At 39.8% G+C, this 22423-nt stretch overlaps 2 protein-coding genes across 2 annotated transcripts in view; both read left to right on the top strand.

Annotated features, from left to right (window-relative positions):
• Nucleotides 1–474: 474 nt before the first annotated feature.
• Nucleotides 475–5843, top strand: ak1 (adenylate kinase 1). Its single transcript, XM_079552030.1, has 7 exons — nt 475–616; nt 3559–3588; nt 4171–4206; nt 4298–4461; nt 5276–5392; nt 5464–5655; nt 5755–5843. The coding sequence occupies exons 2-7, from the start codon at nt 3582–3584 to the stop codon at nt 5818–5820; spliced, it is 582 nt and encodes a 193-aa protein (XP_079408156.1). The 5' UTR covers nt 475–616; nt 3559–3581; the 3' UTR covers nt 5821–5843.
• Nucleotides 5844–9884: 4041 nt separating this feature from the next.
• eng (endoglin) overlaps nt 9885–22423 on the top strand; it is a 30838-nt gene continuing 18299 nt past the window's right edge. Inside the window, exons 1-2 of the mRNA XM_079552133.1 lie at nt 9885–9971; nt 10613–10754. Of these exons, the coding sequence (XP_079408259.1) occupies nt 10697–10754 (58 nt within the window). The 5' untranslated portion in view covers nt 9885–9971; nt 10613–10696. The remainder of the gene's footprint in view (nt 9972–10612; nt 10755–22423) is intronic.

Here is a 22423-nt window from a genome sequence, read left to right as displayed (position 1 = left end):
ATCGTTGGACATATAAATGTCCACTCATTATTTTAATAAAATGTTTTTGATGGTTAGCTTGGCTGTGTATAATGTGCATGGTGTGCTGATAATTGCTTATTGCTTCTGTGAAGTGATTACTTCAGGTACTGCAGGTTCTGCCACATACTTGAGTAGCTTCCCTTCTGTATGGTGTAATAACAATTAGAGCGATAAATAGGCTTTTTACAGCACCCTTTTTAAAATTTGTAATTATACATCTGTAATTGTAACAAATGTTCGTTGAATGTGGTACACATACTGGGGTTAGTCGAGGTCCATGCTGTCCAGAGTGGAAAACCGGTTAATACAAATTAGTAACATTGGGTTGTGTACAGTAAATGCATTTATGAAATGAATTAAACCTCGACCACTTTGAGCCACACACCTCTCTGCATCTTATTCCCCCACGAGCCCTCACCCATCTCTGTTCCTTTTTCCCAGAATGCAGTGCGTCCTGAGCAGGCTCAGCTGTGCTATATAAAGGCTTACATGGGGGAGGGAGGGCTGCCGTGCAGCAGGAACTGTGCAGACACTCACGGGGAGCAAGGGACAGCAGCCTCTCCACTGGGATCTAGAGCCACAGCGCAAAAGAGAGGTCAGTACAGAGGACAATGGCTCAATAGTGGCTGCATTATGCAGAGCAGCAGGAAGTGCGGAACGAGATGCATGAGTGGAGAGTGCTGGATGGGAGAAGCGGGAAGGGCTGGATACAATGATGGACTGACAATAACCATCTAGCCTAATGGTTAAACTGTCATATGTGTCCACTCTGAAAGGCTCTGACCCTATCTGGCATGTGTGCTTTGTAAGGGCAGAAAGAACACAGTGTAAGTCACAATTATGACAATTGCATAATATATTCACCACTCTTTGATGAGAATAATTTGTCTTATTTTCTGCATGCTGCAAAAAATAACAAGCACACTCAGACCCAAAATAAATAACCAAGCTGCGTGGATTGTTTGATACTGTTGCTGTAGAAACCACATTTCATTATTTGCTTCCTAATACACAGTTTGCACATTAGGTGGAAATGTTTTAGAGCTGGCTCTGCCAAGAATTGATCACAACAGCAGCCACCGATATTTAACTATCACACTCCATCCTCTCACAAACACCATGGCATTTCTCCACAGCACTGACGTCAAGGAGTTCCTTGTTCCTTCTTAAAGGAACAGTACACTGCTGTTTCTTAACATCCAGTGACACATTCAATAGGAGAATTTACTTTAGCACTTAGCTTTCACTGTGTTGCTTCTTGGCATAGGCCAAAGGCGTCATGCTTTAGAATGGAGGGCTCGGCTATCCTGTAACAGCTGCAGACTAGAGGGGTCTTTTTTTAGCTCTCGCCCGTTAAAAGTGCACCAAGACATGAGATGCGATACAAGAGGGGTTCTGACATTTACAGTGGTTGGATGGGATAGGTTCTTAAATTTCAGTTACATAATACAAAACCACATAATTATGATTTCATCAAGAGTTTTTTCATTAATATTAAAATGTTTCCCACAAAAAGTCTTGCAGTGAACAGAAATGAGTCTAAGCACTCACAGCATGTCTCCCAGGACACAGTCACAGGAGGGATCTACAACTGGCAGAAATGATTCAACTCCACATACATCTAAGAAGAAAAGTGTCAATTCTGTGAAAAGCACTGATTCCTACAACTTCTACAATTATCGTCATCACAACTTTCATCTAGTTACTATTAGCATGGAATTAGTTTTTTTTTTTTTTAACATACTTAAAACCTAAAATAAGTAAAGAAGGAGGCTTCACAGATATGGACCACATGTATCTAGTTGCATTCCACCTCTACAAGACAGACAGGTGACCCAGAGTTCAGCACCATAGTAGGACTGAGATGGATTCCTAAAATGCTGACTTCAGCCTCAAGTGACATTTACTACGTCTCTGGGCTCTGACCACTGAACCTGACATCACATAAGACAGCAGAGAAGCATCCATTAGTTCATTTTACTGCTACTGGTGAGAATTTATGAAAATCTTATGAGCTTTTTGGCACTTCTGTTTTGCAATGCAATTCACTTTACACTTCTGCAGTTTTATCATGTGCATACACTTAGAGTTACTCGCTCCATATCACATTTATGCAAGTGAACAGTGAGCTCACAATACCCTGCCTTATCAGAGGGTCAGAGCCAAGTCTAGTGCACATACACTTGTGCTCAGAAGTTTACACACCCTGGCAGAATTTGTGGACTCTTTTTCATTATTTATTTTTTTCTTCACTCATAGATAGTGGTTGTACTTTTTTTTTTTTTAATAATAAAAGAATGTACCAAAATGACCCTGTGTAAAAGCCCCAGGTCTTTATACAGTGTTTTGCCCCTTTTAACATCAATGCCAGCTTGGATTCTTTTGTGGTAGCTGTGGATGAGCCTCTTTATGGATTTACCTTGGATGGTCAAACTGGCCATTCTTATATACACTTCATTATGGCCTTTGTTATTAATAAATCACAATTAAAGCATTATTTATTTAGGGGTTGTATTTATTTTTCAGAGGTTTTTTTATTGTTCCCGACACTTCAAAGACAATAGCGGTTTGATTTATTTTGTCCTACCCCAAGACACGGGAGAATGAGCTTTTTAAATAAGTTCATGTCAGCTTAACTGCGTGAATATACAAGTTTGACTGTAATATTTGTGCTTCTCGTCCCTAAGCAACATCTTGCAGGAAAAAGGAAACTGAAAAAGTGTCTGTGCCGTTAAAGTAAAATGTGAAGCATTTTGATTAATATTTTTAATCGCATTAAACCTTATGTAATGAATTAATCAGAATTAATACAAATAAAGTCCCGGCCCCTTTTATCAGTGAACTCGTATCCCTCCGCCAACATAATCCCTTATTGGTGTGACCACTATTTTAAGTCAATTTATCATTATAAAAAACATAAAGGAGGAAAAAACATTTTACACTATTTATTAACAGCATACTTAGAATTATAGACTTAGTAATGTCACATGGTTCTGCTATAGTTGCACACAAGCTGCCACTGTCCCCGTGACCAGAATTCTTCCTCGTTCTTTTCTCACACAAATAATGTGTAATGTAGGAGCTTCATGTTTCTTCCTCATTTTAACTTTACATTAAGGGTCATTGTACATTCCTTTTGCTCATAGTAACTATATCTTTAGAACCAAATGTGCAGTATAGTTGCTGCTCATTGTTTATGTCCATGTGGCTTCCTTTAGAGGTGCATTATGGAACTTTTATATACAAATGTGTATTCTCTTAGGGACCCAGCAGCTGGGTGGTGAGCATGGTGCCTTTACTTTCAATAACTGTAGCCTCTTTGACGCTCCAGAATCAATCAGCAGAGAAAACCAACCAGAAACCCTAAAACAATTGATCCTTGATTGTCATTGAGGCCACCGTGATCGAAAGTAAAAGCGCCAAAGATCAAATACGCACTGATGTCAAAATAAATTTACCAATAATGTACCGTTAAAGTATTCCAGAATAAGTTGAGGTTATTTGAAAAATAACTTGTATTTTGTGTTTTTTTTTCAGTGAAACTCTTCTAAAGTAACACAATGGCAGGTAAAGTCAATATTTTATGGGGTTTTATGGGATGTTCAATCGTTTTAATTCCAAATACAGCAGGCCGACCATTTATTGAACTTCACTACCCTCTTGTGGTGAAAAATGTTTTTGCACTCAAATCTATTTTAATGCAGCAGACAGACATGTACGAACAGGTTGACTGGTTTGAATCCTTGCCTATTTTCTAAACTTGTCTCTGAAAAAAAGAAAACAAGTCTGTAGCCAAGGAAACATAAATACTTTTTGTTACTTCCCTAGTAAAGTTTACTTTAGTCTTATAAACTGGCCAAACTGGCTTCTTATGACCTATGTTTTTGTCTGACAACAGTTGCCATGACAACAGACATTAAGTCAAAACGAAAACTAAACATCAGCTTGGCTAATAAGCTAGGCTGGATTAAAAACAAAGGAACTAGATCCACATTTCACACAACATGGGGTGTGCGTGCTCTTCCAAGGCAAAATCTGCAAAGCTATCAGGACAAGGTTATAACCGTTTGAAGAATTAGATAAAACAATTCAGTGATGTAATGTCACCCTACCGGTAAACTTGACACTAATCCAAATCTCTGTTTTTAGACAAAATTAAAGATGCTAAAATCATCTTTGTTGTGGGTGAGTACTAATGTTACTTGTATTTCCTTGTTTGTATTGAGTCTCTACTGATCGGTCTGCACATGTCTAACACTGATTTACATCGTGGCAGGTGGCCCTGGCTCTGGAAAAGGCACCCAGTGTGAGAAGGTGGTAGCCAAGTACGGCTACACTCACCTGTCCTCTGGAGACCTGCTCCGTGCAGAGGTGTCCTCTGGTTCTGAGAGGGGCAAGCAACTTCAGGCTATCATGCAGAAGGGCGAGCTGGTACCCCTGGTAAGACACAACAGACAAAAGAAAGGTTATTTTACAACTGGCATTTTTGACAAGATTCATTAGATTTGGTGTTTTTAGAGCTGGGAAACGTTTAACTATTTAAAAAATGTCCATCTCCAGCTTCAAGACTTTAACTTGTTATTCGCTGGCCGAGGTCTACAGGGATGCAGAAGGGTGCATTTTAAAATGTTTGCCTCCTCAGTGTCAGTTGAATTATAATGATACAACTGCAATGGTCTCCATTTGCGCCCCTTTGAACCCTCAGTCATTTAGTTCTGGAGCCGGCGCTGCTTTATTTGCCATTTTACTCAACTATCTTCCTAAACACACAAACAGCAATATTTGTTTGTGAGAAAGACAAGAGTAAACCAGGGCCTGCAGGTGGAAATTAGCACAAGTGCTACAACCTGGTACAATATATATTAACCTTTTCGAGGTTAATGTATATTGTAATGTACACTGTCCCTGTTGAAATAAATAAATAAACTAAACTAACCTAAAGGAACACTCACATTTGATCAACACAACCCAATCCTCCTCCTTAACATAAAAAAGCTTTGTAGACATCTTTAAACAACTGTGCAGTTGATATCACAGTGGTTCAGACATTTATACCTAAGTGCAGTTGGACATCAATTAAATCAAATGAAATACATTACTGTATAACTACAGTTCTCCTTCTGGAGTGATTCTCTGTCAATTTATTGTGGGAAAAAACATAAATGTTGTACAAAGAGCCTATGTCTGTAGAATACTGCGGGTTAGTTTAAGTCCTGTTTGCTCAGTAAATCTAATCTCTTGTTTACTCTTCCAGGACACCGTCTTGGACATGATTAAAGACGCCATGATTGCCAAGGCTGATGTCTCTAAGGGCTTCCTTATTGACGGATATCCCCGTGAGGTGAAGCAGGGCGAGGAGTTTGAGAAGAAGGTAGCGCACACACACATTGATCTGTTTTGTAACTCTAGTATACCACAGATGCCAATATTGTTTGACCACAGATCGGCAAACCCTGCTTGCTGCTGTACGTCGATGCTAAAGCCGAGACCATGGCAAAGAGGCTTTTGAAGCGTGGGGAGACCAGTGGCCGCTCCGACGACAACGAGGAAACCATCAAGAAGCGCCTGGACCTTTACTACAAAGCAACTGAGCCAGTTATTGCCTTCTACGAAACCAGGGGCATTGTAAGAAAGGTACGTCAAGTTCATGCTCATTAGTTTTTGATCAGAACAATAAGAAAATGGATCAAATGAGCTCTAACCATCGCAAATATGATAATCTGTCTTCTCTAGGTTGACTCTGAGCTGCCAGTAGATCAAGTCTTCGCTGAGGTCTCCAAGGCTATTGACGCACTGTGATAAATGTACTTTGCTGGATAAAACATGATGGTGCTTTGTTATTGTTACTTTAATAAGAACAACACAAAACACACAAATGGGGCTTTTTAAACAGGCTCCATATCCTGCCCATACCACACGGCTCATGTCATGTGACCAACAATACATTGGTGAAGTTTGGAAGACGACTTGGCATCTTCAACATGTACATTTAACTGTAAGTGGTGATAGAGTGTTTAAAATGATGCTCTGAGTGAGCTCTTGCATAGACTTTTTCACTTTACCATGTGTAGCTGTGTATTCTTGTTCATATACGTACGCCACACTTACTTTTCCATTTATTTACTTTTTAAATAAGGCTCGAGCATTATTGACTGATTAATATATATATACTTATGTATTTGTACATGCACACATGATAAGTCATTATGTAAATGCAAAGCAGAGCCTATATAAAAAGTTGCTGTTTTAAATACCATATATTTCATACCTCTATACAAAAAACAACCTCTCAGGAAAAAAAAGATCGTTGATTATTAGGAAATACTCATGGAAAATAAGGTTAGATGCGCCGTCCTGTAGACACAATAGGAAGCAGGACGTGCCGCTGTGTGCGCCTCGCTCGTGTTTTCATAACCTTCTTTGGAATCTGAAATACACTGTTCAGATCTTCCTTTGACACATGCACAGTGCAGCTGGCCAAGCAAACACTGCACAGGTATCCGGACAATCCTCAGGGGTCAGGCTGCGCGCGCTGTGGGGAGGGGGGGCGAGGAAAGAGCTTCTGAAGGGTCACCGGATGTGGCCAGGGGAAAGTCAATCAAGAAAAGGCGTCCGCGCGCACGTCCAGAGTCATCGAGGACACGGCTAACTGCCTGGAATGGGGGAGAGGAATGCAGCCCGGGCCGAATAGAGGTAGAGAGACGCTGGGAAGAGGAAAGGAAACGGTCATATTTACCACGTAGAGCAGAGGCAGAAGAATGACAGGAAAGTAGGCTACACAAAGTCCCAGAGAGATGGCGAGAATGAGCCATAAATAAATGATGACCAAGCAGCTCATTGGCAGGCCCATGTCAAGAATGTCATGTCAAGGAAAAAACGTTCGATTACAAATAAGATTGCACTTTGATTTAGCTTATTAGAGTAGATCAGGTTTGTACAATAACATATAGTTTGTAAAGGTACAAAAGCTCTTTCACTTTGAAATGTGCTGATAGAAACGACCTTTCCACAGAAGGCTAGGGGTAGATCTTCAAGTGTAATTTCAGCACCCCCTTGTGGTGAAACTGAAAACCGACATACTGTAGTCACTGGCAGATTTGTGCATTGCAACTGGCTGCTGCTTGAGGGAAACGCACCATGGCTCTCCTTTAGGCCAAGTAGAACTATCAGCACATGTTTTTGTTAACAGTTACAAGTTATCACGTATATTTTTTCTTTCAATCTCTACTTAAAGGCACACTGTGTAACATTGTGGATTGTACAGTTGCCAGCAATTCAAAATGCTCCCAATGAACACTAGATTAAAAAAAAAAAATGCTATTTTTGCTGTAGGTAATCACATAGTGGATTCGGATGAGGACCTGTCCTATTCAAATCTCATATTTGGCTGTTTGGTCAACATCTCCATGGAGACGAGCACACATCCTTGCTCCCAGAAAAGTTACAGTCAGTTCTTTGGAGATGTGAGCCGATCACAGCAAACACTTGTTTAGGAATAAAAGAAATGTAAAAAGTATTTTTCAATCATAAGAAATTTAATAAAATATACAGATGTATTCTATTCTATTTAGTGGGTTAAATGTTACACTAAACTGTCATTTTGACATTTCAGTACATGCTGCAATTCATCCAAAAACACAGAAGAAGAAGAAGAATTACACTATTGTTATTCAAATACAGATAACAGCTTATTTGATAAAGGTGATAATAAGCAGTTGACAGTTTTCATTGTCAAAGATCTGAGCCACTTGACCTCTGTTCACTTTGTATCAGTCCCAAATATTAGCAGTTGCAGGGCAGTGCGTCAGATTGTCCTTAGAGGACAATAAGGAAGCTAGTCAGCTGGCACACCAGCTTTAGTGCCCCTCTTTCCTTCACTACAGACTGTGGCAGGCCGACCGGCTGGCTCAGCAGAGACCGAGTGGCACCGAGCGGGAACCAACGTCAAGCAATGCTGACAGCCGATGGCCGATTGTTTCCTGTTATTGAAGCACTGCTCAGGGGCGGAGGAAGAGGGAAGCCAGTCCACTGCAGGCCAATGCTACTGTGTACAGTTAAGTGACGCCTGCTTTCGGTCCGGCCTGAAAGAAAAAAGTGTACGTTATACCAAAACTACCAGAGGAAAGCAGTGTCTGTACTATTAGTATGGTTAGAGGTGGAAATAACTTAAATGATTCATAAGCAGTCTCACTGAATAATATTATGTACTTTCTGGGTGGATTTAAGGGGCTTTCACCTGAAGTGAAAGTGATGAGATATAAGTAGATAGTTGTTAATTGTGTATTAGTAGACCTCATGATTATACTATGACTTCCATCATCAACACAGGGATCTATTTTACGTTTGTAGTTAAACCTAATTTTTGGTTCGGCTGAACATTTCAGCCCATCTGAAGTGAAAAACATCATTGTCCTTGATTGGTTTGGAATGACAAGTAGCTCAAATGGCCCTGAATCACTTGGGGCAGCCATTCCCAAAGTCTAGGACATCGTGGCCTCTTATTGATCCAAAATTCTCCCGGCCCCCCCTGATGATAATAATTTACTCCATTCAAAGGAAATTGTAATCAACTTGAGCTGTAAAGCTTTATCACACTTTTGCATTGTGCCTGTGAGACGTTCCCTCACTTTTCTTGATGTCTTTGATTGATGACCATACTCTGTCCATGTTTGATAGGCTCACAGTGGCTGCGGTTAAGTCTGCAAACTACATTTATTCTTGTGCCCGGTCCATTGTGTGACTGTGTGTTGTTATTCAGTGACATTTTTGATTTGTTGCGACGATGACTCCTCAAAGTCTGTTCGTCTCAGAAAGGATGTTGTGTCTAGTTCTGTGCACCAGACTGTTGTTCACTTCTCTCAAAGCTGGAGGAGTGAATGGGACAGTGTTTCTCTCGTTTAAGGGTCGCCTTTGCTCCTGGGAATGTTTAATCAGGGGCTCAGTTTATCTGACCAGCATCTGAACAGTTTATAAAAGAAAACCAATGAAACAAGCAAAAAAGATACTATGTGTTTTCATAACATTTAAATTGAAGGACACGGTGTTCCTATATGATAGTAAAACAATGTAAGAACATTTGGTATGTGGAAAAGTGCACTTATTGTAATGGCAAAAGGAAAATAGACTATATATCATTTTGTTTGAGTGAATTAAACAGGAAACATGACTCACACAATGGAACTTTTTCTTCAGAGTTATTTTATCTTCTCTCATTTCTCAACATTGAAATCCACACATTTTTGTTAATGACTAATATAATTGTTTCTGTATAAAAAGGTCAAAGTACAAAGTAACCTTTTCTGAGAATTTTACAGTAACACCCATAAGTAATATAGTAGGCTTGTAAACCCTGGCTTTGTATGTCTATTGGCGTTCACAATTTAGAATTGGATAATGTCATGATATGGGAGATTCACTGTTCACTGAAAGAAATGTCCAAACAGAAAATCTGCAACAAGATAAGTATTGGAGAGGAACACATTATAAATATGTTTTTGGACATCGGCATGAGAACATAAGTTTATGTTTATTCATTAGTGCTGACAGAACAGCATTTTCACTACTATAGCTCCCACCATTGAACTCTTAGCTGACACCTCAATGTTTAACTATATAGGCTCTAATATAGAGTCTTGTGAGCGCAACCTATGACATGTAGAAATGATCATTACTGAAACTATTCCTGACACAGGACAGTGTGATGAACAAAATACAACCTCTTCCCATCCTGCGCTTGAATCTAAAATGTGATTATGATTTAATGCTATCCAACATTGACCGAGAGTGGAAGAGTCATTCAGACTACAGAGGAAACTGCAGTGGGCGGGACCTTAGAGCAACACATGACCCGCCCAATGAGCACAAAAACTTTACGAAAAGTTGCGACGGGCTACACCGCTCACATACTCGCTCTGGAATACCAGCTCCCCGACTCTGCCACTGGACATCAGGTACTTTTGGATATTCTTTTCTCTTAATGACCATGATTAAAACCTATAAGTGCATTTTAACCACTCTAAAAGTAGGCATTGCTGTCTTTACAAATCAAACAACACTATCTTCTAACACATGTCCATCCTTATTCTAAACATTTATTCTTAACATCGCGTGATACTGTGACACTGGCGTTACCCATGTGCGCGCGCTGTGTATCTTTCAGCGCGCGGAGGCAAAAGAATCTGCATACAGTTTGCGCGCGTGCACTTCCTTTCGTATGAATCATATAGCGAGTCTATATTCTTATCTGATGGCTGCATGGTGATTTCATGTGCTTCCCGGAACAGTTGACTAGAAGTTATAGCGATGACCCGATAGCCCCGGGTTCAAGTGACCTCTATTGTGCGCCAAAGGGGGATTCTCCCCAGTCAGACGGGACAGAGTTGGAAGCTAATTCCTCTCATCCTTGCTTGCTTAACTTTGGCATTATATCCAGTTATATAAAGTGTAGTGGCATTGCTGAATGAGATTTGTCCTGTTGTCGATATCACACAGGTTCTTTCCACGCGCACACACGTCACTGATTGTTGTCTTGTCCTTTTCTGAGCTGTCAGCCTTACCTAAACTAGACCGCTCTGCTTCATCTCCTCCACAGTTATTTCTACTCTGTCTCCAGACAAAAACACTTCAATCTCCTCTCTCAAACTTCAGCCAGAACTGAAAACAACTCACTGCGAAGATGGATGCTCACATAGCAGTGCTGGTCCTGTTTCTCTGCATCTTTGGGGCTACCACAGGTAAAAAAGAAAAAAAATGTTCAATCAACTGTTGGTGCTGATGTGATTTTTTTTTTTTTTAATTATTGTTTGTTTATTGTAGAAATATAAATATAAGACATGAGGTCATCACATCCTTGAAACTCCATTTTTAAGAATTGTACTTTTTAAATCAGTGTTTTTCTGTGATTACAGAAGCAAGTAAAATAGTTAAGGTATCAGCTATTACAGAAACATAACGCTAGTGGTCGAAGAAATTGTTAAAGCAAGGTCAAAAATAATCTACTCGATATGCAATTGCCTTGATTAGAACCCATATTTTTTAACATGTGGAGGCTGCTCATTATTTGATTTAGTTATTTTAGAAACAGTGCATATTATTAATAAACATCACTGCAAATATACCAGAATATTCTCCATCTATAGTCCCTGGACACATGTGTCATCCTATAGAAAAAAAGTAAAATCACAGTTAACAACATGACAATTCAATAAAACACAACACATGATGTGATGGACAAATATGGTTGGAGGATGATTTGTAATTGTAATTAGTATTTTTTAGTATTTTAATTTGATGCCACTCTAAACTGTTGCAAACTTGGTTTCATCAGCTCGGCCCTGTCCTCAACAAATTAGAAGACTTACAATACTGTTCCATAGTAATTACACTTAAACTGCTTTCTGGCAAAAAAGTATTATCATGCAAAAATATTTTTTTTTTTTTTTACTGAATCAACAACAAATATGTCAAAAAAATAATCATGCCCCCCCCCAAAAAACAACAACAACAAAAAAACAAATTGTTTGCCTCACTACCTGCTGTGATACAGCAGTCTATTGCAGAGGCACAGACTTATCTCTTAAACTCTATACTGGTAAGAGATGTCGGTCCTTCATAGATTTTTTTTGTCATCCGTCTCCTCTCTGTCAGAGCCCTCCACCCCTCACTTCACTCCGCCTGTGGCTGTCCATATCAAATTCAGACCTGTAATCCTTACAAGGTGCAGGGGGAGTGGATTCCCTTCTTGTGCCCTGCGGCCATAATCCAGCCGCACGCTCTGACCATTGCTCGACTGCTTTGAGCAGCCGGGGCGTGACTTCCCTCCAGCCATGTGGCATTAGGGGTGGCCTGCAGAACCACAGAGCTGTCAATTAGCAAAACAAAACAATCTGCATTATTTATTTCATCATAATTCATACGAGTCATTTATTATTCATAAATGATTAATTCTTTCATATGTAAAGTGGTCTGACTCTGTATTACAATTATCTTGTGGATTAGATGGTGGATTAGAATTCAGCAAATCATCATCATAATAAACAGAGCAAAAAAGGCAAGCCACTGGTTTAGTGTCGCAGCTGTAAAAATGCTTTTGCACAAACTGCATCTCTACAACGTATGTTCTACAAAGCACAGAGATGCTGGTTCCAGTTAGGGCTGTGCAAATATTTCAATTGATTGCCTATTACAACCAACCATTACAAAACATGTATAATAGATATAAATGATTATACAAATAATAATTTATCTGTATAAATAAATAATTTATACAAATCATACACATAAATGTCTGATTGATGCAAATCCTGCATGAGATAACAAAATACCCCATGCTTTTTAATAACAAATGCCTTGCATAGTGTGTCCATGCATGTCTAATACAGTTCTGTGGTAAAGCAAATTGTGGGCCTATTTGTTTACACTAGTAAACACGGGTATCTTCGACAGTAATTTCCAGGCTTATATGTTTTCTTAGTATGTATCCAGCATTATAAATAACTAATGTAAAGAAAACTGTGGAAAATCTCAAAGAAACGTAAACATAGCCCTGTGTGTTCGCTGTGAGTTTTACATAGTGCGCTGCTCCTCGTTTGTGAACCCCTTCACTGAAAATGGCAATAAACATGATTCTGTCGCAGACTACTGATGTAGGTACATATCAAGTACAAGCACATTTTAATGACTTTATGTGCAACAAATCACACTATCTTACTACCGGCGCACTGGTATTGATGCGAGGGCTTTACTGGCCCACTGCAGAACTGCTGAGTGTCTACCTTGTGGAGCTGGAACCACAGAGGATCAGACTCACTCACATGTTTACATGTGAAGTCTAGTCCGACGAGGCTTAAAGGAATAGGCCACCGTTTTTACATACTAAGATATGTTCTTAGCTCACTTTAGTCGAGTTAATATATCCCCGTCTGGTCTTTGTCCGCGCGCTCTGTCACGCAAACGGAGCACATACGCAGCCTCTCCCACATGTCATATAGCTCCGAAAAAGCTCACGATAGAAGCTACCAAGCTCTTCCACGTGTTCCCTATTTAAATAAAGTTACGTGAAGTGTTTTCATGCGAAGTATATTTACCCAGAAATGTAGCATGTCGATTTTATAAGCAAATAAAAAGGGGGACTATATTGTGAGGCGTAATGATACGAGGAGCACAGCGTCCGCGTAGTAACTCCTAAAGACTTCCCCCGCTCACTTCCGTCAATAACCTTTAGGAGTTACTGCGCGGACGTTTTACTCCTCGTATCATTACGCCTCACAATATAGTCCCCCTTTTTATTTGCTTATAAAATCGACATGCTACATTTCTGGGTAAATATACTTCGCATGAAAACACTTCACGTAACTTTATTTAAATAGGGAACACGTGGAAGAGCTTGGTAGCTTCTATCGTGAGCTTTTTTGGAGCTATGTGACATGTGGGAGAGGCTGCGTATGTGCTCCGTTTGCGTGACAGAGCGCACGGACAAAGACCAGACGGGGATATATTAACACGTCTAAAGTGAGGTAAGAACATATCTTAGTATGTAAAAACGGTGGCCTATTCCTTTAAGATTCGACTCTGATTTGTTTGATCCAAAAGAATCAGTCAAACCATTTACATGACATCCACTGATCTGAATGTCCTTTGTGAGCAGGAGGGGAGCGGCGCAAATCCACCTAAAACTATTGAACGGCTGCTAATTAGTGCTAACGGCTAAATGTTAATGTTATACTATGCTATGATATGCTACGGCTCTTGATGAGAATTGTGTATAAACTATACATTCAATTAGCACAGCAATACTTTTAAAGCTGCTTAATACTGTATGTAGTTGATGATTTTAGTGACTTTACTGGTGTTTACTTCTTTTTTTCATATAATCGATCAGTCTCATGGCCTAACACACATTCTCGGTGCTGATCCAGCCACTACAGTCAGCTCTCCTGTTAGACTACTAGTCGTTTGCTGAACAACGGCAGTACCTAATCCATCAGAAGTAGCTAACACAATATTTTTGGACGATGTGTTCTTGTTGGTTTCGGCAGTTTGATCCGACTAGACTGTTACATGCTGCTCCGATCTGACTGCAATCGGCTCAGGGGAAAAGTCGGATCTGTCCCGCATTTCAGTGTATAAGTATATAAGTATATGTTAATTGCTATAATAAATTCAACTAAACTAGTCGTACAAACATACTAACTGAAGTCCGGCATGCTGCAGAAAATGTATGTTGTATGAAATGTATGAAAAAGCATGTTTAAGAACCCCCTGGCTATAGTAGCAGCAATTTAAAAGTCCTTCAAAAGATGAAGCAGAAGTGAAAGCAAATCAAACGTTGCCTACGGCTCTTATGAATCCCATAATGCACTTGGCCCATTGGGGTAATGTTGTATTTTGTTGCAAATTCTTTCATTTGAGCATTGTACATTTTTCTGTATTTTCAGACTGCCAACACAATAAATATATAAATAAATATGTCAATAAATATAGAAATTAATCAATGCATTAATACATTCATGTTTGATGAATAGTCATGCTTATTTAAATAATGATGTAGTAGAAGTAGAAGTATATAATTTGTAATTCATATACATTACACTTTTTTAAAGACATCCAAGAACATTAAGACATTAAAAGTAGCAGGCATATGAACACCAGGGGCAGAGCAAATATTGAAAACAAATGAATACAGCATGAACTGATAAGTTTAATGAAAATAGACAAGACAGGCCATTTACACAAAGGTTGACTAAACAAAAATATAAATGCTTTCTTCGAAGACTATTTGACACTCACCAACAAATTCATTTGTATTCCTCTAAACTCCACAGAATTGTTAGACCTGATGATAAAAAAGCCTCATGACATTAATTGAGAGTGACCAAAGCTGAGATTGCAATTTCAATTGAATTTGTAGCAGTTGCACAGCCCTGTATGACTAAACAAGAACCCCATACATTTCAGAACATGTTCATAGAGGTCTAAACTACTGGTTAATTTTATTTTATTTAGTGAGATTCCATGGGGATGTTGTTTATTCGATGACATTACATTCATTGATTGGAGCTGTTCAAACTGTTATTCAATTGTGATTAATATCAGCCTCAAATACAGTTACTTCCTTCGAACTTAAATTATGTTTTCCTATTTGCCATGTGCTGTCACGCTGTTATGCAATCCCTTACAGTGAAATGCAGTAGGTCGGTGGTTGACTTACAATGAGGGTCAGATGTGTAACAAATTAATGCCTGCACTTGAATAATCTTTCATTTACATATAAGGCTGTGTGGCCATACCTCAGATATTGTAGCTAAGGGAGACAGTTGCTATAGCTACACTTAATAGATACAGACGGCAATGCGTCATCCTAGGGGACGTGGCCTGGCGTGGGGGAAGAAAGCATGTTGTGGGAATTATTATTTTTCAGTCCTTTGTTTTCTGGAGGACTAGATGGATAGTGGTCAACAACCTCATCAAGCATCGAGGCTTTGACCCCAACCCCAGACCTAAGCCTAATCTTAGCCCTAGGCCTAAAAGAGGAGAAAACGGCAATGCCTGGAGAACATAGGTACCTCTGGTGTCTAGAGGTGCCACTGTTCCCCATGAAGAAGAAGAAGAACTTTATTTATATAGCGCCGTTCACAGACATAGTCACGCAGCGCTTTACATGAGACACTCCTTACTCGTGGTGTTTAATTTCCCCTGGGGAGACTTCACACTTCTGCGCCAACGGTCCCTCTGACCACCATACATTCACACACACACATCATTCATCCTGCCCTATTGTACATGTTTTAGTGGTAGGGGAAACCGGAGTACCCGGAGGAAACCTACGCAGACACGGGGAGTTCATGCAAACTCCACACAGAAAGACCCCGTCCAGGTGGGAATCGAACTCAGGACCTTTGAGTTGTGAAGCACAAGCTGTGTGACAGAAAACTGAAGTTTACCAACAGGTGGAATTTAGTGCCTGGTGTTACAGAATTGCAAAACGGATATTTTCAAACACCCAGAAGGAAAGCTATTGAAAACGTCTATACCAGAGGAATCCTTAGTCTTTCCTGACTGCTACTGCATTCACACCATGTCAGGACTCTCCCATGCCTGTCTTTTTTTTGTTTACATGCTCGTAATCTCCAGAGCAGAGCAGATCAGAGCAGCCTTAGTTTCAGCACGCCAGCTCCCTGTGAGGTTAATTGTGTTTAAAATGGTGCTGGTTCTTTGCAAGGTCCTCCACGCTCCAGACTATGACTTTATCTCTGTCCTCCCTCGGCTACACAACTCATCTAAATCCCCTTTAGCTGTTCTACATGGAGTTTGTTTGTGCCAACTTCAGTCACTTCATTAAAGTGTCGAGTGAGGACCTCGGACGCTTTAATCCTTCTTCTTGAGATAAAAATACCCCATGGTTTTTAATAATAAATGCCTTGCATAGTGTGTCCATGCAAGCAACAAAGAGATTCTCTGTAAGTTTCTATTGCACCCATTATACAGATTTTCTCAGATTCTTCATCTTCATATATATGTATATTTATGCTGTATATATATATATATATATATATATATATATATATATATATATATATATATATATATATATATATATAGCATCTTATCCGTCCATCCATCTTTCTTATTATAATACCTGTAATGAGAAATAGCTCATTACAGGTTGGTCTTGTCTAAACTAGGACTGCATTATACTGAATATAATGATAAGTAGCAAGATGTCGTGTGATCAAGACTGCAATTATAGTCCATGCCGTCACTTAAGACAGCACAAATTTGTTTTTTAAGCTTCTATTACAGCCATTAGGCAGATTTTCTCTCAGATTCACTTCCTCAGTTGTGGCACCAGTTTCCAAGACTATATGACATCTTATCTTAGTCGCCATTAGCCCTTTAGAGTCTTTCCTGGTGTAAGTGAAATAGCTCAGCAGCTTATTTACAAAGTACTATATCTAGTCTAGACAAGTGCAAACTGTCTACTCGGCCTGACGACATAAACAATTCAATACAAGGTTTTTTGAACTCTGAGATTTTTATCCGAATTGTGCCCAGCATTTCCTGCAGAGAAGGCATGCTGAATATGCCCCCTGCTGCCATTCTCGGTGGGAGCCAGGGCTCGCCATGTAAAACTGGCAGACCCCCCCCCCCTGCCCCCCGCCCTTTGCAATTGTGCCTGGCCCTGTGGTCTCCTTGCCTTGCACGGGCCATAAGAAAACTACAAAAGTGATTAGCGGGCAGTCCTGGGGAGGGGGGAGAGAGAGGGGAAGACAGCGGCGAGACACCCGGGTGGACAAACCGAGATAACATAATTCATAAGGAATGATTCGTGGAGACACTGGGGGTTGGAGGGGGGGGTGAAATTTATGTGACTGTCAAAGAACAGATAAGTGCTTCAAAGCAAGATATGGGGAAAGTAATGTAAATAGAGGATTTAAAAGACCAGTGATAGGGAGAGGAACATGGCCGAGATAAAGCAATGTAGGAAGCATGTGATGTAACACTGACGGTTATTCTCACAGTCCCAACCTGAAGGTGCACCACATGACCCTTACCCATAGAAAAGGGAGATTGTCATGTTAAAAATGGCGTTGAAAGTCCAAACAGCCCACTTCCCCTGTTTTAGTGTGGTGAGCCAGCGCTGGCAGCAGGCAGACTGGGTGGCAGGGAGACGCCACCGCTTGTCGCTGCTCAGACCGATTTCGATCTGCTTCAGTGTAATGCCCCTCCCAAATAACAATCCACTTCAGACTGCTGGGCTTTTCCTCAGTTTGAATGTAGTGGAAAGTACAAGGGAGCCTCAATAATAGTATACTCCCGACTTCTATTTGTTCAGTCAAGTTGACTCCACATGGCCGCACAGCAAATATGTTAAACGCTGTGGTCATTAATTGTCCATGTCCAGGTTTTTCATCTCCGAGCGCATGACGATTGGATGGCTCATTAGTCTTGTGTGAATAAATGCCTTGTCAGCATGGTCAGCTCCGGGCCAATGCTAGCTGTGTCTGCGCAGATAAGCCATTGTGCTACGCTTCTGTCTCTTGGATAGAACGTGCACCTGCCCAATATATCACACTGACCATTTCCTCTTATAAATTAAACATATCCTCATGGCTGTTTTAGGACTTAAATGAAGTAAAGAACTAAGTGTTTATTGTCTCTCATTATAGAAAGTTGGTGTGATGTCTCGCTGAAGGAACAAAGTGTTCCCTCCTCCTGTTTTCTTCTTTCCACTCACTTATTCCACTCTGCTCAAACTTTTACCCGTTCTTTTTTTCTCTTATTATATGGATGTCACTTGATCAGTCAGATGTTGGCCATTGTTTTGAATACGATGATTAGGCTTTGATTTTTATGATACTGTAGTTCTTCTCAGCATCAAGTCAGAGATTTACTGGGTGGGTAGTCTGCCTGTGGAAAAAGGTGCCACTCTGGCCAGTGTGTATTTAGAGAGCACAAATCCCTGTCTGCAGCGTGGGTGTAGCACTGTCTGTGTAAATGTTTGATATAAAACTCAATAGTAGAATCCTCCCTGGATTTGGACATAGGCTTTTCATTTTCTACTTGCCTTACTCTCCTTCCATGTCAGTAAGCAGAGACTGTGACTCAAAGAGAAGCCTGCAGACATCTGATAGATTATTTTAATCTGCTCATGCACAGTTCTCACTCCATTTCCAACATTCAGACTCAGGAGATTTAATCGCCTTTTATAGATGCTGATGGGAATACAGTTAGACTTGTCAGACAAGTGTTTGCTTGCTAGACCAGTGCTTTTTGAAATGTTCAGCATGACTACTACCTAAAGGTTTTAGGGTCTTGAAGTACCACCAGCGTGACGGACTATATTGTGCATCTTCTCCACTGCAATATTTTCGAGACGCATAATCTGCTAAACTTTGAAAAGTTTGGCAAGTTGTGCTTTGTCAAACTAATATTCAAATGTATCAATAATCTTGCACCTGAGCCACTCAATTTATACAGAGACTAAACAGAAACAGAGTCAGCAGAGGCTCCATCAATCACAACTGTACCACTCCACTCTGTAAGACTTCATTTGGTCAGTCTGCCTTTTCGTACAAAGGTCTGAAGCGGTGAATTCATTACCCACAAAACTTAAAGCCATACCTGAGTTTAAAATGTTCATTTATAGGGTGAAGCCTTGGCTGAAAACAAACCAAAGCTGTACCCATTTGTAAATAGCACTGAGTCTGTGTGAATGTAAGAGTGTTATTGGACATGAGCTGTGAATTAGCATAAGCGAGAAGCTCCTTATGCTTCGTATCAGCTGCAAACCTGAATTCTAACCATGTTGATTGTTGACAATGTTGATTGTCCCTGATAAATAAATAAACAAATACAAAACACATAAGGATATAATTAAAACAAACAAGCAAAAACAAAATGCAGTACTAGTGATGCTGCATATGTGGCAGCATCACATCATCCCTAGGTTAGAAATTATACTGTTATTTATTTTTTCTGACAAAAATCAAATATCTCAACAACGGCACTCTTCATTCTTTGTGTCTGCTCTCAGTCGTACTCAAGAACCTTCATATCCGTTGTTTGTTCATTGCTACTATTTGAATTGCAATTTCAATTAGATTTCTTTTGCTTCTATTAATTCATGCACAAGGTTCTTGCCATGAGCTCAAATGCATGATTGAAAACCAGTGATCTCACTTTTAAATCAAGTCATCAAATCTATCAACAACAAAAAAAAGTTACCCAGCACTTTTTTCTCAAGCTGCCCCCATATCAGAAACCATTAATTTTTCTGGCAAAAAATCAGTCATGAAAAACGAGCTAATCTGTGTTGGTTCTACATAAGCATATGTTGCGTAAAGCTACATCAATCTTAAATGATTGGGAGCAGTCACTGTGCAATGAATCTGCAGCGCTTCTGTCAGCCTTGGTTGCACGCACATAGCATGAAACTTAGCTAAATTAGTCTTTTCCCCAATTAACACTCGAATGATTAATCATGTTTTCTTGGTGCTCTTTCAGCTGTGCGCCTCCTTTGCAGGCACCAACCATGTGAAGAAAAGTACCGAGGTTTAGCATAAAAAAGTCATATACCACTGCATGTGTAATCTTAGTTGATAATTTATGAGTGTTATATTATGTAATAATTCCATTTCAGTCCCGCTGTTTAAGACTGACCCTTCTCTACCGAAGAACTGTGGTTCAGCCAATTCATTCATTCTTGTGTTCAAATTACTGGGCTGCGTCTTTACAGTATTGTTTACTATTTCACTATTGCTCTGATTATTCTAAAAACCTTTCCCCCTGATGCAAGTTCTGCAATCTCTGCAGTAATAGGTAACTGGTTTTGAACCTGTGTGAAGAAAGTTGGAGGAACGTTGAGCTTATTCATCTTCCCCGATACAGAAAAGGGAGAAAGTACTGACATGCCAAGGAAAAGGCTTCCTCCACTGACCTTAAACGTGCCATTCTTCGGCTAGAGAAGCTTTATGGAGACAATAAAAAGTTGCTTTTTTTTTTTACAACTATAAACCACTATATTGACACTAGCTGTGGTTGTAAATTACTGCCTACCTTTGTTGTACAGTATAATGCTTCTAACTGGACAGTCTTTACATTGAACATATCCACAGCAAATAGTTGTTTAATAAATGTTAGTAACACAATTTTAACAGCAGTAGAACTTGTGATCAATGCGCCGTTGCTCTGTCTCAGTGCAGGCCGAGTCTAAAATGCTGCAGGGAGGTGAACCACAGACCTTCCATGCGTCGCCGTTGTTGTTAGTTTTTGCTGACTTCCGACAACGATCTGGCGATGGACGAATGGCTCCCTGAGGTGTAAACAGAGCTTGTGTGAAGACAGTCTGTCTCCAATCCGCCGATCACAGCCTCGGTTCCTCTTCTATAGACTGCAGAGCCATAAGCTGTACTAAACCTTCATACTGATAAGGTCCATCAGCATTTTCAGACATAAATTCAGGACTGTGGTTTGGGGAAGTAGCAATAATCAAGTGCCTTTGTGTGTGTAATGTGTAGCATGGTAGTGGGGTGAGAGGCCAGGGGACAGTGCAGGCCCCTGCAGAGTACTGATAAGAGCTTGTTTACCTTCCTGTGGATGGTCAGGCCTCAATCTGCAGCTGAGGAAACGGCCGGACAATAGGTGTGTGTATATAAAAGTGTGCATGGAGAGTTTAGTGAGACTTGAGCCAGCCTTGAAGTTCTCCCTCTCTCTGATAGGGCGGCTGACCCCTCCTCCTCATTGGCTGGCATGACTCTGTCGTCCCGCTCAAGATGCAAACAGTTTAGCCCTAGACCTGGGGGAATATAGAACAGACAGTTGTTCTTGATGTGCTGTCAGGACTTCCCCTTTGTATCTTTTTGCCTTTGTTGTATGTTTGAACTTCATTGTAATGCTACAAAAGTTGAACCAGTGCATTGTTTGCAGGTCTTTGTGCTCCTCACTTTTATACTCGGCCTCTGCAGGTCACATCTTGCTAATGCTTGCAGAAAGTGTATATTTTATTTAGTTTTATTTATTTCAAGGAATGAAGACTGAAATGTGTTTGGATTGACTGAGGTTCTTTGGTCAGATGTTGAGGTTAATCTGAAAATACATCAAAAGGCATTATTATCATTGTATCATTATGTACTGTGGATGTGAAATTCATAGTTTTGTCATGGGCTATATTTAGGATAGACCAACATTCACATAATCAGGAATAATAGAGACAGACATTTTATAGCCAATTTTACAGAAAAAATAATATTGAAATACAATCATTTATTTTATAACAGATATTTTCCTCATTGAAAAATACCACATAAATGAACAAACAAACATGTGCCTTTGTTGTGAGCGGCTCAGCTCTCCTAAGACATGACTGTAACTTCTCCAGCTCCAGCTCGTCTCCATGGAGATGTGACTAAAGTCAGCAGAATTTGAGATTTTAACAGGTTACGTTTTCATCCAACTCCATTCTTTGATTAACAATGCATTTCATGATGATTTAAAAAATGATATATGACACATTAGACACAATTTTAGCTAAAACATAGTTAACACAATTATATTTAAGATTTAAAAATTAAATAAAAAAATGCCAATTTTCTTTAGTTTGACCATTTTTGTGATGTTTATATTTTCACTTCCTTATTGGACACTGACAGGAAATGACCTAGACAGAGGCAAACAATGTTAAACTGTTAAATGTTAGAATGCCAACTATGTTATGTCAATAGGAAAGAAGTAAATTTGCTCCTCTATCTATAGATACAGACGACATCTGTGGAATCGCCCATATATCGTCATGTTTTGAAGCAGTTGAGGGGGAATACAAAGAAACTTTCTCCAATGATTGAAAAAGTACTTTAATAAACGCTGAATTATGAATATAGTTTTCTACTAAATAAAGATACAAAGA

The sequence above is a fragment of the Gobius niger genome (genome assembly GCF_951799975.1).
Source record: "Gobius niger genome assembly, chromosome: 2".
Classification (NCBI taxonomy): Eukaryota; Metazoa; Chordata; class Actinopteri; order Gobiiformes; family Gobiidae; genus Gobius; species Gobius niger.
Note: the sequence above shows the minus strand (reverse complement) of the source record. Positions and strands in the feature narration are given on the sequence as shown.